The sequence below is a fragment of the Acromyrmex echinatior genome, chromosome 12, assembly GCF_024713525.1.
Source record: "Acromyrmex echinatior isolate Ae372 chromosome 12, ASM2471352v2, whole genome shotgun sequence".
Lineage (NCBI taxonomy): Eukaryota > Metazoa > Arthropoda > Insecta > Hymenoptera > Formicidae > Acromyrmex > Acromyrmex echinatior.
Genome location: NC_141863.1, coordinates 1341491 through 1360120, shown reverse-complemented (window position 1 = coordinate 1360120; position 18630 = coordinate 1341491). Strand labels below are relative to the sequence as shown.

Genomic DNA, 18630 nt, shown 5'->3' with positions numbered 1-18630 from the left:
TAAATGAAAAGCAGACAATAGCATTAAAAGAAATATTAACACTCATATGTACTGCAACTATCATAATGACAACATCTTTAAAAGATAGCATACTCATGTAAGTTAATAACACTATAAATTTTATATATGATTATTTGAACAATATAATATTATACAAAAAATCTGGCAATTTAATGAGGATTATATGGCGTAGAAAATCAATAGCTATTCTTTACATGTGAATTAAAATCGACTAAATGTTGTAACACTTTTACATATAAATAAGAAACACGTCTTTTGATAAAATGTACACATATTTTATTAATTATTATTGTTCTTAAACATTATATGCACTTAAGAGAATCCAAACTGAGGATCGAAACATGATTGCGATATTGCGCGATATAGTCTAGTAATCTTTACTGAATAAAATTTATATAAACATGTAAAGTCTTATGTCGACACATTATTACATAATTAATGACTTAATTTAACATAATGTGATTATTTAAATAGTTAGTGTGTTAAATCGATATTCAACATTTCTTAATGTCAAAATAGTACAATTTATAAGTAAGTGAACAAGTAACATAAAAATGTGTTCCAAAACATAAATTATAAGATAAATAAATAAAATATGTGTTAATTTAACATATCATAAATATTAATTTTACTGAAAAAAAAATGCCACTGTTTGTTTACAAACTGTGTCAGTATTACCTTTTTTATTTCGTTAATTTTCTTAAATAATGTTTATGTTACCTTCTGACATTCATCTTAAGTTAAATTAACACATAAATTTGAGTAAACATTTGGGACATGTAAAATGTATTAAATTTCAATACCAGTCATCTTCTATCGGGGTACTCGAAATATTTGTATCTCATATATATTTTGTAAAATTTGAATTTATCAAGTCAATAGTGAGATTTTGTGGTAAATTCTCAAAATATTTAACATTAAGATATTCTAATGAATTTTTCATTAAATATACTGTTATCAATGGCAACGTATTTGTCAGTGACAAAGACTCTAGCGAAGTGAATTTATTATCGCTTAAATTCAAATATTTTAAAGATACAAGGGATTCTGTCCACCCTTCCGGCAAAGAACTTAACATATTGCTCGACAAATCTAATTCTTCTAGGATAGTAAGATGAGCGAACGTATTAACATCTATTTTATCAATCTTATTCTTTCCCATTAACAATTTCATCAATTTCGGCATCTGCATAAAAGTATCCGAAGTTATATTTTTTATGTTGTTATTATTAATATATAAAGTGCTAATTTCTGTTTCATTTATTGAGATTTGCAGAACTTCGAGTTGGTTGTTACTTAAATCAAGTGTTTTTAAATACTGCAAATCTGCAAATGTTTTTGGATGTAGGTGACGTATGCGATTTGAGGATAAGTTCAAAAAAAGCAATTCGTTATTGTTTTGGAAAGCATCTGATTCGATAGTATTAATCTCATTTCTAGAAACAGAAAGATAGTGTAGATTCTTCAGATCAGCCATCGATAAACCACCGTTGTACCCATTATTGTATTGTTGAATATTGTTAAACTTATTTTTATCCAAATTTAGTGTGAACAATTTGTTTCCTTTTTCGTTTAAGTTCAATTCACTAAGCGAATTATCATGAAGATCAAGAAAGTATAAGCTGTTCGACAGTAGTTGTACAAAATTGGTTCTTGTTATGCTGTTTTCGGAGAGATCCAAGATCTTTAATTTGGGGAATGGCATCCAGTTTTGTGAAGTCATCGGCGTCGTATAAGTAAAATAGTATTTCCCAAATGAAGTTTCTTGTGCAAATTCTAAATCGATGGCATTATTTTCACGGAGAGATAAAATTTCTAAGTTAGGATATTCACCGAAAATCTGTATAGATGATCTAGAATATGATCTGAATCTGTTTGCATTATTCATAACAAGCACTTGTAACTGATCGTGACTTCCAAAGTTAAGAATTAGTCGATTTCCGTTGTCCAATCTATTGTTCGAAAGAAATAATTGAGTTAAATTTGGTAATTTTTTGAAGGCACCTTTCCCAATTTTTCCAATAGTATTGTCCATAAAATTGAGGCAGGTAATCACAGGGCTGCTGATGAAATTCTCATTGATTTCAGAGATCACTGCATTCGAGAAGTTTAGAGCCGCATTATCATTACACAGAGATTGAAGCGATTGATCATTTATATAATTTTCTATGGCAAAGTAAACATTTGCTCTTGATGATGTAGACCAGCAAACAAAAGTGATGATTACGAAGACAAACTTAATGATTGTCAATGTCTGTAATAAATATAGAAAACTTGTTTTAGGATTATAAAAAGATGATTTGTGATTTAAATGTAACATAATAAAATAAACAATGAAAAGTCTTATAAGATAATGTGACTACACAACAAATTGGAAATAAAAGTCCCTAATATGATTAAACTGGATCTTTAGTGCTGAAATAATTCTATATTTAAAGAGTTAGGATGCTCGCACGGAAGATGCATGAAGATCTCCGAATTCGATCTCCGCCGGCCGGTAATATTCTTCGCAATATAAATTATTTACAGATTTTAGATCAATCTAAGATATCTTATGAACATCAATATAATTAAATTGCTTGTCAATTATTACTACTGTAGTTCTGTTAATTGTGTTTCAAAACTGAAAATAAATTTGGCGCGCAATTCGAAAAATTGGATATACACATATGTAGTATATAAATTCATAGAATTATTTCAACATTAAAGATGTAGCTTAATCATTTAGAGCTTTTATTTCCAATTCCCAAATTAAAATTGTAATAAATTAAAAATTAAACTAATTAAAAATTCTCAGTAAAAAAATAAATATAAAACAAAATTATAATTAAAACAATAAAATTAAGAAAAATTCACAGACAATTAACGTAATGAACATCGTTTAATCGATGAGTTAAGACATAATTTACTGTATATTAAAATTTATCGATGGATTTTATATTATTGTGTAATTGTATTAAGTATAGGGTGTCTCTGCTGAGCAACAAAGACATTTCCTATGGAATAAAAGAATTAAATAGAGGAGACTTTCACTCAACCAAGTGATAGGCTTGTTATTTTGTGGAAGCACAGATTCACTAACTGCGATCTTAATGATAGTCAAGACTTATGAAGACTTATTTTTGCACTGTTGAGGATGGTCCCAATATAGAACGTTCGGGAACTTTATATTTGATTGATTACATTATATGGATGTTTAATTAATTATTAATACGTTTGAATTTTATACGCACCAATTACCGCGTGGACTCTTAATTGTCTGTGAATTTTTCTTAATTTTATTGTTTTGGTTATTCTAAGTCACAAGAGTCTTTCATTCAATTATTCGTTATTGTTTTTTAAAATTATAACTGTGTAATTTATATAATAAAGATGATTATAATAATCAAAAACAGTTCTATAATTATAGATTTCATAGTTATAGATTTTCTTATATGAGATATATATTATCATTGTTTTTTCTAAATTATTAATACTAATAATTAAAACTAATAATTATATAAAAATATTGCCTACCATTTTTTATAATGTTGTCCAAAGATGCAAACTTTAAGATATTTCTGGTGTACCTTCTACAAGGACTGTATTTTGAATACTGCAACGAACAATTATGTTAACTGTAACTGAGATCTGCCATCATGAATTGCGAGCAAAATGTGGGGACAAACCTGATATAATTCTTCTACAGGAATTGAAAAATGATATACATATATACTTTAGACTCAATGGCGTAACTTCAAAATTTGAAGAGGATCCTGTTTGCTTACAGATCGATTGCCTACAGTATCGTTTGCCTACGTCACTTTTGCTAACAATTCGTTTGTGCACAAAAATGATTGCTTACAATATGATAAAATTCTAGGATACTCAAGTGTGTACATCAGGGGTAAAAAAAATGTGTATAGTTAGGGTTAAGTTTTATCAAGTCATTTCTGATAAATTTTTTGTCACTGTCCGTAAAAATGGCATATCATGTTAAGTTTTTGAAAAAAACATCACGATCAAAGTTGCTAAATATAGGCGTTTTTATTTTTGTGTTAATTATATCTTTCGATATAGAGATCTAGTAAAACTTATAGAATATCAAGGCAAATAGTAATGGACAATGTAATTAAAAATAAAATTCTGTTTTAAGAGATCCTTGGACCGCAACCCCCTCTGCTTCCCGGTTACGCCACTGCTTTAGACTTACAAAGTAAAGTAGATACCGGAAACGCGATAACATATCTGAATATAACATATCTGAAGATATCTGAGTCGAATAAAGCCCAGTTTTGAATAAAACCCGTTTTTACATTTATTATTTTAAAACATGTTTGAAGTATATGTTTAAAACTCTTAAAAGATGTGTCATAGAAAGTAAATAGAAAGGAATTAAAGAATTGGAATCAGTAGTAACATATTTGTTTAACACAACAAAAACTTGTGTATTATATATGAGCCATTTTTATAAGAAATTTGTTGCAAAGTTTACCAATACACATTAGTTCATTATATAATATTATAATACATTATAATATTATATTCAACTTCCTAGTTATGGAAAAAAACATACAAATAAATCAACTTTTTGAAATAAATATAAGTATTTTTTTTAAGCAATGTACTCATTAAATAAGGTCCACTAATGTGATTATTATTATGACTATTGTTATTTATATAAGGTTTATGCCATAGAATTTTTAATGCTGCTTCTTTTCGGAAACTCAAATTGCATTCAAATTGCTAGATATTTCCAAAGATTAAAGAGTTAATTGACAAAAAATAAATGATAATTGTAATGTTTGAGAATAGAATAAGTCCTAAAGAATAATTTTCTTTTTATGATTAATAATCGTTTTAAAACTAATTTAAAAAGATGTTTATTATTTTTATTTGTTATTTATTTTTTATTTGGGTCTTATTATATATTTATATACATGTAATAAGGCCCAATGTTAGAGTTTTAAAAAAATTTTTTTTGTGCGTGAAATAAAGATTTAATTCTTACTTAGTTTATTCCAATATTCCTATAAATAGAATTAAAAAAACAATTAGGTGAGCTTTATTCTAATAATTTCGTCATCTTTTATACAAACAAGGCAAATAAGAATTTTTCGCGAATGGTTACGCTATATCTCATATACAGGGTGGGCCATCTATTGGTACGTTTTTAAAAATGCGATCAAATGAGCATACATTGATATTTTTTATTAATTTTTTTTTTGTTGTGAAGCTAAAAGTATCCGCGTCAAGAATGAAAAACGATTTCGTTCATGTGGCTCCCTCTACTGGCCTTACAGTATGCCATTCGGTCACCCCAATTATTAATGACATTTTGGACTACCTCGGCGCCAATTTCACTCAAAACAGTCGTAATATAATGTCATCCACTAACATCCCTTTCTCACGAACTTTCCTCACCAATTTGCGTATAGCTCCTTCGGTGGGTGCTCTATCACGACCCATATTTCTTTTCAAAATTCGTACAGTTTCGGCGACACAGCACTGACTTTGAAAATAAGTTTTTAAAATTTCAAAACGCTCTTCAAGAGAAAACATGTTGTTTCGTGCCGCGGACGGTATGACTAATAAACTGTCAAAATTTCGGGTCTGTAGCTCGTTCGGTGTTGCCATACGACGAAATTCAAAAACGTACCAATAGATGGCCCACCCTGTAGCAAAAAAAAAAAAAGAAAATTAAAATTGACAGTTTTATTGAACAATAAATAAAGCTAATATATACATATATTTACATATTTTATAAAATTTTATCACTTCTTTCTTTAAAATTTATCTTTACATATCATTAAAAAAATTCTAAAATAATTAAAAAATATATATTAATAGAACAATTAAAATGCGCAAAAATGAGTCCATAAATTAGACAAATATTTTTGTAAAATACTAAGATTGGAAAAAATTCGTATAAAAGTTAAGAGACATAACATAAAAAATTTTGTTCTTTTTTAACAATTTATAATGAAAACTGTCTTCTTTTATTTTTAATAGGATTCAATCTATCTAATTTAGGATTCAATATATTTTTTGATAAAGAATCAGTCTATTTTTTCATAACATAATATTAATTAATATTATTATTAATATTAATTGTTTAATTTTTATAATAAAAATTATTTCAATATGAAATCAAATCGTGATTTATGTGATATGGATAAAAAGTTTATATAATGAATTTTTTTCTTGCGTAGCAACACTGTAAGTTTCATAATAGCGTAGCATGTAATAAAGTCTAATGGAGGAAAATTTTTTTAAAGCAACATCATGTTTATTTATGATCGTGTTTATCTATACTGATGTTCTCTTTCATTACTAATAAGAACTAAATTGAGATATTGTCGCATAATGTCATATTTTAATAAAATATATTGCAAGTGTTAATAAAAATAAAATATAGATAAAACGTTCGTGCACTGAATTTTTTTGCTAACGTAGCAGCACTGTAGATTTTTATAGTGTTGTGGTGTATAGTAGAAAGTCTAATAACATCTTCAGTCCAATTTTGATCATTACCATTTGCACATGTTGGATTTTGTGTCAATAATTGAGAACAGCTTTGCACCATCGAAATAGAGCATGATATTTTGGCAAAATAGAAAATCAGATTTTTTGTGAAATTTAGGAAGAATGGAAGGTGCATCAGAAATTTATGAAATGCTACAAACGGTCTGAAATTTCTGTCCCATACTTCTCCAGTTTTACAAGAAATTTAGTTTTTTGTTTTGTCAAAACATCACGTTTCATTCCAACGGTGTAAAAAACTTACCCTACAATTATTAATACAAAAACTTACATGAGGAAATGTTAGTGTCTAAAATTTTATTGAACATGTTCACTTTCTACTGCACATCATACCAATATAAAAATTTAGTGTTACTACGTTAGCAAAAAATATTCAGTGCACGTTTTGTCTTTATAATTCGTATTTTATTAACACTTGTGCGTTATATCATTTTATTAGAATATGACATTGTGCAATGATATCTCAATTTAGTCCTTATCAGTAATGAAAGAGATCAGTATGAGTAAACACACGATTAAAAATAAACATGATGCTGCTTAAAAAAAATTTTAGCATACATATATATGTATATGATTCAGCTATGTCAATATTAAATTCGTAACTGTGGATGAATGGATCTAGGAATAACAGATATTGTTTCTTATAAATCAGAAATCACTAAATATACGTATATTGCATTGGCCACAAATGTTTTTATTTAAGGTAATATGAGAACATAAAATAATAAAAGGTAACTTCATTTTTAACGGAAAGAATTTGTTGTAATTAATAAAAAAATATATATATGTACAAGGTGCGTCCCAAAATTTTCCGAACTTTTGAAATAAAACAACGGTTTACTTTTTTTTTCAAATTCAAATTGTTTATTCAAAGTAGTCCCCGTCGGACTCAATACAACGTTTGGCACGATCTAAAAGCATTTCAAATGAGTGTTTTATGTCGTTCAAAGGCACGTCCTTCAGAATAGTGGTACAAGCCCTTTGGATGTCTTCTACGTCCACATACCGCTTTCCTTTCATGGACAAATGCATTTTGCCGAATAGGTAGAAGTCACAAGGTGCCATATCAGGCGAATACGGGGAATGGTTGATTGTTAAAATGTGATTTTTAGTCAAAAAATCAGTGACAAATGTCGAACGGTGAGATGGCGCATTATCGTGTAACAAGCGCCAACTTCCTCCTTCGCGATATTCTGGCCGAATACGACGAATGCGGTGCACCAAACGCTTCAAAACGCTTACATAGAATACAGCATTAACTGTTTGGCCTGCTGGAACGAATTCTTTGTGCACAATACCCTTGGAATCATAAAAACAAATGAGCATTGTCTTCACTTTTGACTTCTCTAAACGCGATTTTTTGGGTTTTGGGTCGTTTCGCGCCTTCCATTCCGCGCTTTGACGCTTGGTTTCTGGATCGTATTGAAAACACCACGTCTCGTCACCAGTAACAATGCTATAAAGGAAGTTTTGGTCCTTTTTTGCTTCCTTAATAATGTCCTTTGAATGTTGAATTCGATGCATTTTTTGGTCGTCAGTCAACTTGTGTGGAACAAATCGTGCACAGACTTTTTGTAGGCCCAAATGTTCGGTCAAAATGCGATAAATCGTTGATTTGGGGATGTTCAATTCCATTTCCATGTATCTCACTGAAGATTTTGGCTCACGCTTGATGAAATTACGCACAACTTCGATGGAATTTTCGTTAATTGTCGATTTTGGGCGACCTGTATGTGCGTCGTCATTTATGTCCTCACGACCGTTCTTGAATCGCGTATACCACTCATAAACACTGGCACGGGCTACACAATTATCACCATAAACTTGTTTCATCAAATTATGGGTTTCGGTAAATGTTTTACCAAGTTTAAAACAAAACTTAATATTGGCTCTTTGTTCGAAGTTCATTCTCGTACCGATGTATACAACATACTGACACTTGAGACGCCATAACTTCGTTTCCACTGAACCAAATGTCATGAAATTTTTACTGGAAGTCAGCTAGGGATGTACCTTTCAAACGCGCAATCGAACACACGGATGGCGCCACCCGACCTATCCCTATTGAAAAAGTTCGGAAAATTTTGGGACGCACCTTGTATAAGAGATAGAGAACTCTAATTATAACATTATAAAGATTAGTAATAAATATTTTTAATTTATCTAAATTCACTAAATTTGAATTGTTAAATTTGCTTTTTATATTTTTCAAGGTTTTAGATAGTAATAACATCGAACAATTTTATCTTTGTCTTTTGACTTAATAATACGATAAAACGTGCATATGAAGTTTTCGATTATAGATACTGTTAATGGAATGCAGAAATGGCACATAGACCGATGCTTATTTTTGACTACACATTTTTTTGTAGTTTGACTCTAGTTTCTTTACACCTTGTTAAAAGCCGCAATATCAACGCTTTGTACATATTCTTCGATATTTTGAATCCTTTCCATTAACCAATCTACTGACACTTTGTCGTCTTCTACTACGCATGAAATCTGTAGTTTGTGAATTCCAAAGGCAAGCGGTATGAGTTTAGCTACAAAAGAAGGATAAAGTAATCTTAGTAGAGATAGAGTTTGCATACGATATTAAAAGATATTATAAAAACTTACAAGCACCCCAAAGAAGACCATCAATCTCGATCTTCCGCACTTCTTTTTCCATGTCTTGCATGTCTGTTTCGTCGTCCCATGGTTTGACATCCAGGACGATATTTGATTTAGCTATTAAGGCTTGTTCTATAAGATACAAGTCGATTAATGATAATATAATTTGGATAACTCTGAACTCCGTTACATACTTTTAGATTTCTTAGCAATGTATGCAGCAATTCGTTCTTCCCTAATCTTGGCAGCCTCTGAATCGTCTCCCTATCGAATCAAATACAGTAAGAATTTTCATCATAGGATGAAAACAGACAGATTTTATAATTCGCGAAAGAGACATTATTACATACTGAATTTATATGAATGTGAAAAAAGTGCTAATATTGGATGAATCAGTACTATGGGAATATCTGGTGTATGCCAAATAATAAATATCATATAATTTTATATAAATATAAAATTGCATAATAATATTTGTATTAATTTAGGAATATCAGTGTGTTATGTTTAATTATTCCTGTGTCATATGAAATTAAACATTCGTCTTATACAAAGAGACCAATTAATATCATTTCTACAGTCTTTGCTCACTTGCCTCTGAATCAGAACCAAACAGATCAATATCTTCATTGTCATCTTTTTTTTTGTTCTGCTTCTGCTCTTGTTTTGGTTCCTCAAGTTTCGCAGGACAAATTGCTATCCAAGGTATACGTGCTTCAAGGCTCTCGACACGATGTTCCAAAGTTCCAACAATTTTCACTTGATGCGTCAACTTTTCAACAGTATTCTTCAGGTCCTGAATGACTATTCAGAAAGATTTTCAAATTATACATATTCTTTTAATTGTACTTGCCAGCATCATTAAAATTGTCTATCGATACAATCTGAAGAAAATCATTACAGTTTGATACAATTTTTTGCATTCTTACCTCATATTATCTTTGTACATATTTTTGTATTTGCATAATGTTTTAAAATTAAAAAAGTATATGTAACAATAATTTAAATTCAGATATTATATATAATTAATTCATGCTAAAATTATTTTAGGTGCAACATATAATTACATAATTTACGTAATAAAAGAAATTATAATATAATGATAATTAACTTTATTTGCTGGCGCGTGTACGTGCGGGTATTATGTGTGTGTACAGCCGGTCACAGAAAGGTTGCAACACTTTTTTTTTCGATGGGTTTCGAAATGCAGCCTACTCACTGAGAGATTGGTTCTTATTTGTGGATCCATGAATAAGAACCAATGGATCGGTGAGCAAGCTGCATTCCGAAACTCATCGAAAAAAAAGTGTGACCTTTCTGTGACCGACTGTACATACTACATACGTAGGGGAAGCCCGGGCAAAATGGATGCTCTGGGTAAAGCAAATACCTTTTATTTTCGCTTATCTATCTGCGATTGCGCTATGGATCTCTAAATAGAGACATATAGAAAATTGAATGCTTTCTTGTGATTTTTTTCTTAGGTACGTAGCTTAATTATTGTCTGTAATTGTTCCTTAACCAGTGTGAATGATTTTTTATAAGAATTTTGTCTTCAAACATGTATTCGAGGTTAAAATTTTTCACTTGATGCTTCAACTTATTTTAATCTTTCCAAATTCGCGTCAGATAAATCCTTTGGGCAAAGCAGGTGGGGGCAAAGCGGATGATCCATCCTCTTTACTCGGTATATGATTACAATGAAAATTCGACTCTCCAGGGGAATCGGGTAAAGCGGATGGTTTCCCTTTTTTTATGTTTTAACTAAAACGACATATTAATGTTCAAGTTTTATTTTTTTTATTTTTTTTTAATTTTATTTTTAAGTCCTTTAAGAATTTATGAGAATAAAAATGGTTTCTGATCTCGAATTTTAATTGTGTCATTTTTTCTTCTCAATCTTAATGCGTCCGCACTGCCCGGGCTTCTCCAACATTTCATAAAAATATTTAATGGAATTATAAATAAAAAAGAAATATTAGGTGTTGGAATTAATTCGTAGCGTTTTACAAGTGATGGGAAGTACTTTCATTAATGTATTTTTTAATGCTCATGTGAAATAAATAACATTCTTTTATTAAAAACGCTACGAATTAATTCCAACACCTAATAATAATTGTAATAAAAGTAAATTATATACTTAATAATATAATATCACATTACTTTTTATTATTAATTGCTGATGATTATTATAAAAAATTTTTTGAAACAAAAAATACTTGCATATACGATAATACTGTAATAGTCATAATATACGTACTATTTCGCAGATCCTGATTTTCTTTTTCAAGTTTGACAATACGAGGAGTAATATCTTGATTTGCGGTATGAGCAAGTGCTGCAATATCATCCATCTGAAAAATATGTGATGAAAAAAATATGATTTGATACTATAAAAATTATATTTCCTACTGTAATATAATTAGTGAGATCAAATAAAAAATAAAAATTTGATTGTTGTGTATCCAGTCTTATTCATAGAAATTTTAACATTCGTTAAAGTCATTATAATGTTCTTATAATTAATATATTACTGTTTTAATAATCTCAATCATTTATTGTTATTACATTAATATAACAACATACAATAAACATTTTCACGTGAAAACAAAACATAATAGTTAATAGTTAATTTACAAACATAAAATCCTTTTCATTTTATTTTTCATTCGCAACATTAGTTTTATATTTCAAAATACCTAAAAAGCGATGAAAGGGGATGTGAGAACAGGTTTAAATAATATGAAAATGTTAAATTAGTAAGCGGATTGTGGAAAATTACGTTGTATAGGTTGTAAGGGTGAGCGAAGAGAGTGCAGTACTCACACACTGTAAAGACTGTTTAATATGCTGCCGAGCCTTCGCAACCTCATTGGCCAAACTTCCAACAGGAGGCATTGGGCAAGTGGACTGTTGAGCCTGTATCCACCGAGATTAAAAGTAAGCTCACACCCAGATTGATTATTCGAAACTACATGCCATATCTCCACTAAAGTTTATATTAATAATATTAACAAAATAAAATATTAATTAAAAATCCTAATATACACAGAGATGCATATATTTAAATAAAATATTAAAATATTTCTTTAAAGATTCCTTTTTTCTTTATAATAAAAAATAGAATAATGCAATCTCTAAAAGTATTGACATAAATAAGCATTACTCTTTGGTAATAAAAGTGTTAATTAAATGTTATTAAATTAATATTATCATAAAAGAAGATGTATATATTTATATACACACACATATTTACTTTTACAGAAAATATGCAAATATAACATTTTAAAACTGATATTGAAAATACAATTTGGATATTTATTAAGCTAGCACACATGTGGAGATAGACATTGCGCGTATTATAGCAGAATTATTAAGAAGTGAAATAATACTATCTTTTTTAATATAAAAATGCGGTAGTATATTACAAAAAAAAATAAATAAAATAAAATAAAATAAACAGTATTTACAAATCATTAAAGTAAGTACATTTTTATATAGCTCATGTTTTTTACAGAGGAAGAAAACTTGTTGAATTATTAACTAAACTATAAGAATGCAATTAAAAATTCACTAACGTACACAAATACAAAAAAATTGTCTACACAAAAAAGAAAGCAAAAATTTTTCTAAAGTATTATCCTACATTGTAATGATATTGTAATGATAGTTATGACATAAATACTATTAAGCAAGTTATTTCGAAGTTGATAATGTCAGAAGCATTTTTAAATAAAAAATTTAAATCTATCAGTTTAAATTTATCAATAAAAGAATTATTCTTTGAATTATTAGAATTATTCTTTGTGATTACTTTTTATTATTAAATCAAAATATGCAGATTTTAAACCGCTAACTGGATCCGGCGTTAAACTATAGGTCTCATATATCAGTGGATATATGTATACTCGTCAACACGCATGCAAGCGTGGCGTTTTACTGTCAAATTCTTTCCTTCCATGTATAATGGAAAAAGGTTGGAAGAGGCCGAAATCCAGGAGTGAACGAAATCAGGCTGATGTATAGATTTTACACCTTTCGCGAATATAACAGATCCTTTTTTGTTACAATTATAAATGTATAATTAAATCATTAATGATAATACATGCATATGCCATGCATTTATAGCAGACAGAAATGGTACAAATGTTACAGTAAACCCCTCAGTGCAAAATGAAAACAAAATGGGACAAAGAAACAGATGCCATTCTTTTAATTGCAAAATGTAATAGACGCGCTTTTCTATATGACAATATAATATGAAATAAAATTAACGTAAAGTCAACTGAAAATTTGTCTATGTCTTATCGAAACACACTGAACAGTAACCCACAGATTGCATTAAAGCATGTACCTGGTCGGGCAATTGTTCTTTATTCCTTGCGAATGGCACTGCAGTTTCTTTATTTTCCCCGAGATCAGTTCCTCCATTTCCCCTATTTTTATTTCTTGTATCTTCCTTGTTCTTTTTCTCTTTAGCCTCTTTCGCATTATATTTTTTAGATTTCTCGCTCGGAGAAGTATTCTCCTTTTCCTTCGCGTTATCCATGCTATCAAATTTTTCACATGTCTTTGCGTTTTCTTTATTCTGCATGTTGCACACATCTGCAGTATCTTTATTGATGGTTTTTGCATTCTTTCCTTGGCATTTGGAACGTTTCATATTCGTTTCATTCGACTCATGAGCTAACATGTTGTCTTTAGATTTTTCAGCCTTAGATTTCAATGTATTAGTATTGATTAGATCTTGGCACTTGTCAGTTATAGAATTGTCAGACTTAAGCGTGCAGCCTCCCGCAATCTTACGAGACACCACCTTAAAACATGTTTCAAGCTATGCAAGTATAGGTCAATGTTTTCAAATAACACAAGAAGCAAAAAAAAATCGTTTCTTTTGTGCAACCGATACGTATAACTGCTACTTAACATATATTATAATTAAACACGTTTATGTAATCATGTAAAGTGTTTAAATATGTTGGCATATAAGCATTAGATTTGTATAATGCTTGAATTTTAGACCAAAAGATATGAAAAAAACGTGACTTACAATATCAAAAAATTACAATACTATTTTATCAGGTTACCTTAAAAATGTAGAAAAAAACTTCAGATTACACTGAGAAAGAATTTTACATTTCTCATTGTATAAAAATATTATAGATACCTTGTGTGAAGTATGAAGAGAGAAAGAGAGCAAAGCTAATTTTGTTATCACCAGATATTCCCGCGTATTTGTGTGTTAGAAATGTTAGTAAGTTATACAGTAACACAAACATGATGCATACACATAGGAGAATGACACTATTAGGCGGCACTAGCTATGGATGCTATGATTAGGACTAGTAAATTCACTTGATAAATTATGAATGTATTATACTTTCTCAAAAGATATGGATTTAAAAAAATCTTGGTATTACTTAAAATTCATGGTTATTAAAGACAAACGATTTACCCAATGATTTATATGTTTAAACATTTTTACTCTATCTCATTCCCTGCCGACAACCCTCTTTATTTATTGAGCAGTGGATGATCGCAGCAACAACAATTCCTTACCTTGGCCATTTTCTCAAAATACTGGCGTTCTGCTTTGTCGTAGGATGGCTTATCAAACCATACCTTTTCTTTAGCTAGTGCAGCGGTTGCTATTGTAACGGTTGTCATCTTTTCAGTATATTACTTTGAATGAAGCAAAAATGCTATGAATTTCTGTAAACAAGACAAGAGAAATAAGTAAAAAAACAAATAAAAAAAGGTTCAATTTACATGCACAAACACGATTTTTCAGGTTTTTCTTTTAAACCGTGATGACTAAAAATTAAGATTAAGATTGGATTGAAATTTAATCAATTTAAACAAAGTTCACTAAAATTGAAATTGGCTTTTTTCTTTTGATTGATTAAATCCCAATCTATTATAATTTCAATTTCTCTTCAATCACAGTTTTATTACGTTCAAGATTCAGTTAAGAATAAGGATATCATGAACTATAACATTCATTATACTTTATTATATAAAAATACAATTTTTTATCTAAAGCATAACAATAATATATGTCATATAATAATACGTAATTATAAGACTAATATAATCATAACACTATAAAACTACGGTTGTCATTTTTGAGTCATCTGATAGTGTTTCTGTTTATTTAAATTTGTATTTTTGAAGCTTTAGATTTTTGTAATTTTTCATAATCATGATTAATTACAAGTAATTTTACTTTTATGATGACAATCCTTCCTCATAAAAAGTTAGATTTACTTTGAATCGTAATTGAGTTAATTTAGACCCGCGGTTCAAGTATTAATTAAATTATCATTAAAAATTATCTATTAATTTTCTTCTTTAATTTTAAGAATTGTCTAATCATCTGATATCCTAATTATCATTAGGATACTTAGTCCGTTATTCATAACTTGGGCTTAAGAACATAGCTTTTTTTTTCATAATATAGAAATACATTGCCCTTTTCTTATCTTCTAATTTCATCTAGCAATCGATTTATTGTGTCTTGTTCATTTTCTGGACATACACACGGATGTATCTTTTTTGGTTTAAAATATTGTATAAATTTCTTAAGTTCATCAAAAGAAGCATGCGTGGAGTAACATACATTAAACGTCTTCTCCCTAAATTTATCCCACTCTCCAACTACACTTGTATCATGTCCCTTCCATTTTTTTACTGATGGTACAATAGTTAATATGTCCTGCTGAAGAACGTTAGTACGACATTTTAGACCTGAGCGATTCATACATACATATTTACTCATACATGCATGTATACGTGCATCCAGTGGATTATTTGTAACGTGACATGCCAACTCTGGGATACGAATATAACTGTTGTATACACATTCCTTAACATGAATGAGTGTTTTCAAAGATTCCGACAGTTTCATGTAGAGAAACTCAGAGCCATATAAAGCAGAACATTCCAGAATAACGACTTTCCTTGGGCTTTCATCTAGCCATTCTTTCACAACTTTACACATTACATTTATACTTTCTATTCTTGTTGGGAGATAAGCGAAATCATGACCTAAAAATGTTGTATCTAAATATATATTATCAAACTTTTTTGGAAAATCATTGCAATTCAGTGATTTTATTTTACGATAATCTTTTGGATTGATTCTAAAATCTCCAGTATATAATATTAATTTATTCATTTTTTCAAAAACAAACATCACCGAGCCAGGACAATGTCCAGCAGAAGTAAACGTTACAAAAAGAATATCAGTCTCTTCGCTGTTATAATTACTTCTATATTCAATACAAACTTTTTTATCGACTTCGATATCTTTTACATAAGTTTCTACATTACGCAAGTTTTCATAATACTTATTTTCTAAGAAAACTTTAGTAATATGACTACAATAAAGATACTTATTATACTGTTTCAAGTGATCAAAAAACATATTGTTCAAGCCACACATATGATCGATATGACAATGGCTAAGGAAATACACAGAGGAATTCATGTTTTCTCGATCAAAACGATCCACCGAGATGCCTGGTATCTCTTTGATAAGCCCAACAAACGTTGACATTCTGATGCATAAAATCTTCCTGTAATGAAGAATCTAGATATCAACTAAGTCCATGCAAGCATGATAAAATAATAATGGAGCAACAAGTCATTAAGAATAAATAAATCATTTATTTCATTAAAAATTTAGACATTATTCAATTAATTTTGTTAAAATATTTAGCTTGCAAAAGATGCTCTGAATGACCCGATGGATAAAAATCTTTGATTATATTTATTTTCACAATTTTCCACAAATACTGGAACTTTGTAAAACAGCTCTTTCCAAGATTGAATTAAGATGAAATAATGTATGCATGATGTATATGTTATAAATAGATAAAAATATTAAATAGATAAAAATTATATAGTTAAATAATTATAATAAAATTATGTTTAATTCTAGAATATTTAACCTTTTAAGAAGGTAGCCAAAACATCTCTCTTACATTGTTACTTTAAAAATCTTGCTCTAAAAAAGAAAAATAAAAAATATTGTCTACATCTCATAAGATAAGAATAATGTAAATTTAACTCTTCATCTAAATTTATACTATCAAAAATATAACTAAAAATAAAATCTGGAGTGCTCTAATTAATCCACCTATCTATTTAAAGGTTAAATATATACATATGTATATATATTAGATGTAATAAAAAATTAAAATCAAGTGCTTTATTCTCTCGAATAATATTGTAAAATCTGAACTGTTATATAAAAAAAAGTTTAAATTTCTATTCTCCATTCATCAATATATTCAGATTACCAAATCGCCAGCGATTTTGGAAAACCGTCGAATTAGACACTTTCTCCATATACATGTATCATTTTTAATTAAAACAGTAAATTGACGATATTATTAGACTCGACAGATCGCTTTTCTCGAAATTTCGATGAGATATACATGCGCAATATATTGCATCATGTGCAGTATTGATCGGTGGGTTTGCATGCATTTATGGACTTATATTTTTTGTAATATTAGTCAGATTAGCTAATAGTTGATTAGCAGGAATCAAGGGAGAATCGATTTGACATAAAATAATCTGTTAAATTTAAGTTATACCTCGAGCCACGTCCAGATATCAAATTGGCTCAATAATTGTTCGGTGGCCAAAATTCCAGCGTGCCGCAAGAAAACGTGAAAAACGTGCCAAGACAAAGTGACTACCAGACCAGGGTTGCCAATTATATAATACGTAAAATCACATACAGAGCGCGCTCAAATCGCCCAAAATCATAAAATATGATAAATGCGCCATTTTTTAAAAATGAAGCGTTGAAAATGATATAAGGGTGAAATCACATGATCCGGAACAGATCTGCGGAATACAGAATGTCATTGAAGCAACCAATCAGCGTTATTCCGTACTTTTCACGCAAGTTTTGTGTGCAATTTTATAATTTGAAAAATTATATTTTATTTTAATAAACAAATTATTAATATGAAGTTAGTAGGTTTTAAATTATATTCATGCTGGATACATCTTTGATGCATCATGTGAACATAGCATACAAAACTAGCGTGATGGAAAAGTACGGAAAAAGGCACACTGAAACTGCACGTAATGCATCATTGTTTTTTTGATCTTGGTATCTATATTTATACACTCAGATTTTGTCATTTTGTTTCATTCGTCTCGAAATTATGCAATTCCATCATATCAATCAGCATCAAATTATTTTAACCTCTCAAAATACGACGGTTCATTACAAGAACAATGGTGTTGACAAGAACATCAAATACGGAATAGCGCTGAGTGATTGTTTCAATGACGCATTCTTTATTCCGGAGTCCTATTCTGCACTGTGTGATTTTACCCTAAGGGTGAAATCACACGATAAGGGAATCAGCATGCAGGACAGAGGATGCGTGATTCGAACAGCCAATCAGCGCTCTTCCACATTTTCCTATCCCATGTCTTTCTCACGATTGG

The 18630-nt window shown here is 29.4% G+C and overlaps 3 protein-coding genes across 8 annotated transcripts; all 3 read right to left on the bottom strand.

Moving 5' to 3' along the window:
- Positions 1-274: 274 nt before the first annotated feature.
- On the bottom strand, positions 275-7080 carry LOC105143749 (podocan-like). The gene is made up of 2 exons (XM_011052225.2): positions 3538-7080; positions 275-2275 (listed from the first exon to the last, which is right to left on the bottom strand). The coding sequence occupies exons 1-2, from the start codon at positions 3538-3540 to the stop codon at positions 863-865; spliced, it is 1416 nt and encodes a 471-aa protein (XP_011050527.2). The 5' UTR covers positions 3541-7080; the 3' UTR covers positions 275-862.
- Positions 7081-7216: 136 nt separating this feature from the next.
- Positions 7217-17913, bottom strand: eEF1delta (elongation factor 1-delta). Of its 6 annotated transcripts, XM_087411693.1 has the most exons (10): positions 17760-17904; positions 15776-15874; positions 14716-14868; positions 13511-13972; positions 11983-12075; positions 11417-11510; positions 9748-9960; positions 9351-9416; positions 9163-9288; positions 7217-9086 (listed from the first exon to the last, which is right to left on the bottom strand). In XM_087411693.1, exons 3-10 carry the CDS (start codon positions 14821-14823, stop codon positions 8932-8934), a joined length of 1317 nt encoding a protein of 438 aa, XP_087267819.1. In that variant the 5' UTR covers positions 14824-14868; positions 15776-15874; positions 17760-17904; the 3' UTR covers positions 7217-8931. The 6 variants fall into 6 exon arrangements, with proteins under 6 accessions (XP_087267819.1, XP_087267818.1, XP_087267820.1 ...); XM_087411692.1 differs by lacking the exon at positions 15776-15874 and having other exon boundaries at positions 17760-17913; XM_087411694.1 differs by lacking the exons at positions 15776-15874; positions 17760-17904 and adding an exon at positions 16670-16692.
- On the bottom strand, positions 15145-16714 carry Snm1 (DNA cross-link repair protein snm1). Its single transcript, XM_011052183.2, has one exon. The coding sequence runs from the start codon at positions 16712-16714 to the stop codon at positions 15635-15637; it is 1080 nt and encodes a 359-aa protein (XP_011050485.2). The 3' UTR covers positions 15145-15634.
- Positions 17914-18630: the final 717 nt, after the last annotated feature.

Bases quoted from the DNA above. Each gene is read 5' to 3' on its own strand.
- eEF1delta (XM_087411692.1), bottom strand. From the start codon at position 14,823: ATGACAACCGTTACAATAGCAACCGCTGCACTAGCTAAAGAAAAGGTA. The intron at 13,973-14,715 runs GTAAGGAATTGT...ACATGTTTTAAG, and splicing joins ATTTTGAGAAAATGGCCAAG to GTGGTGTCTCGTAAGATTGC. The intron at 9,087-9,162 runs GTAAGTTTTTAT...CTTCTTTTGTAG, and splicing joins TGGTCTTCTTTGGGGTGCTT to CTAAACTCATACCGCTTGCC.
- Snm1 (XM_011052183.2), bottom strand. From the start codon at position 16,714: ATGTCAACGTTTGTTGGGCTTATCAAAGAGATACCAGGCATCTCGGTG.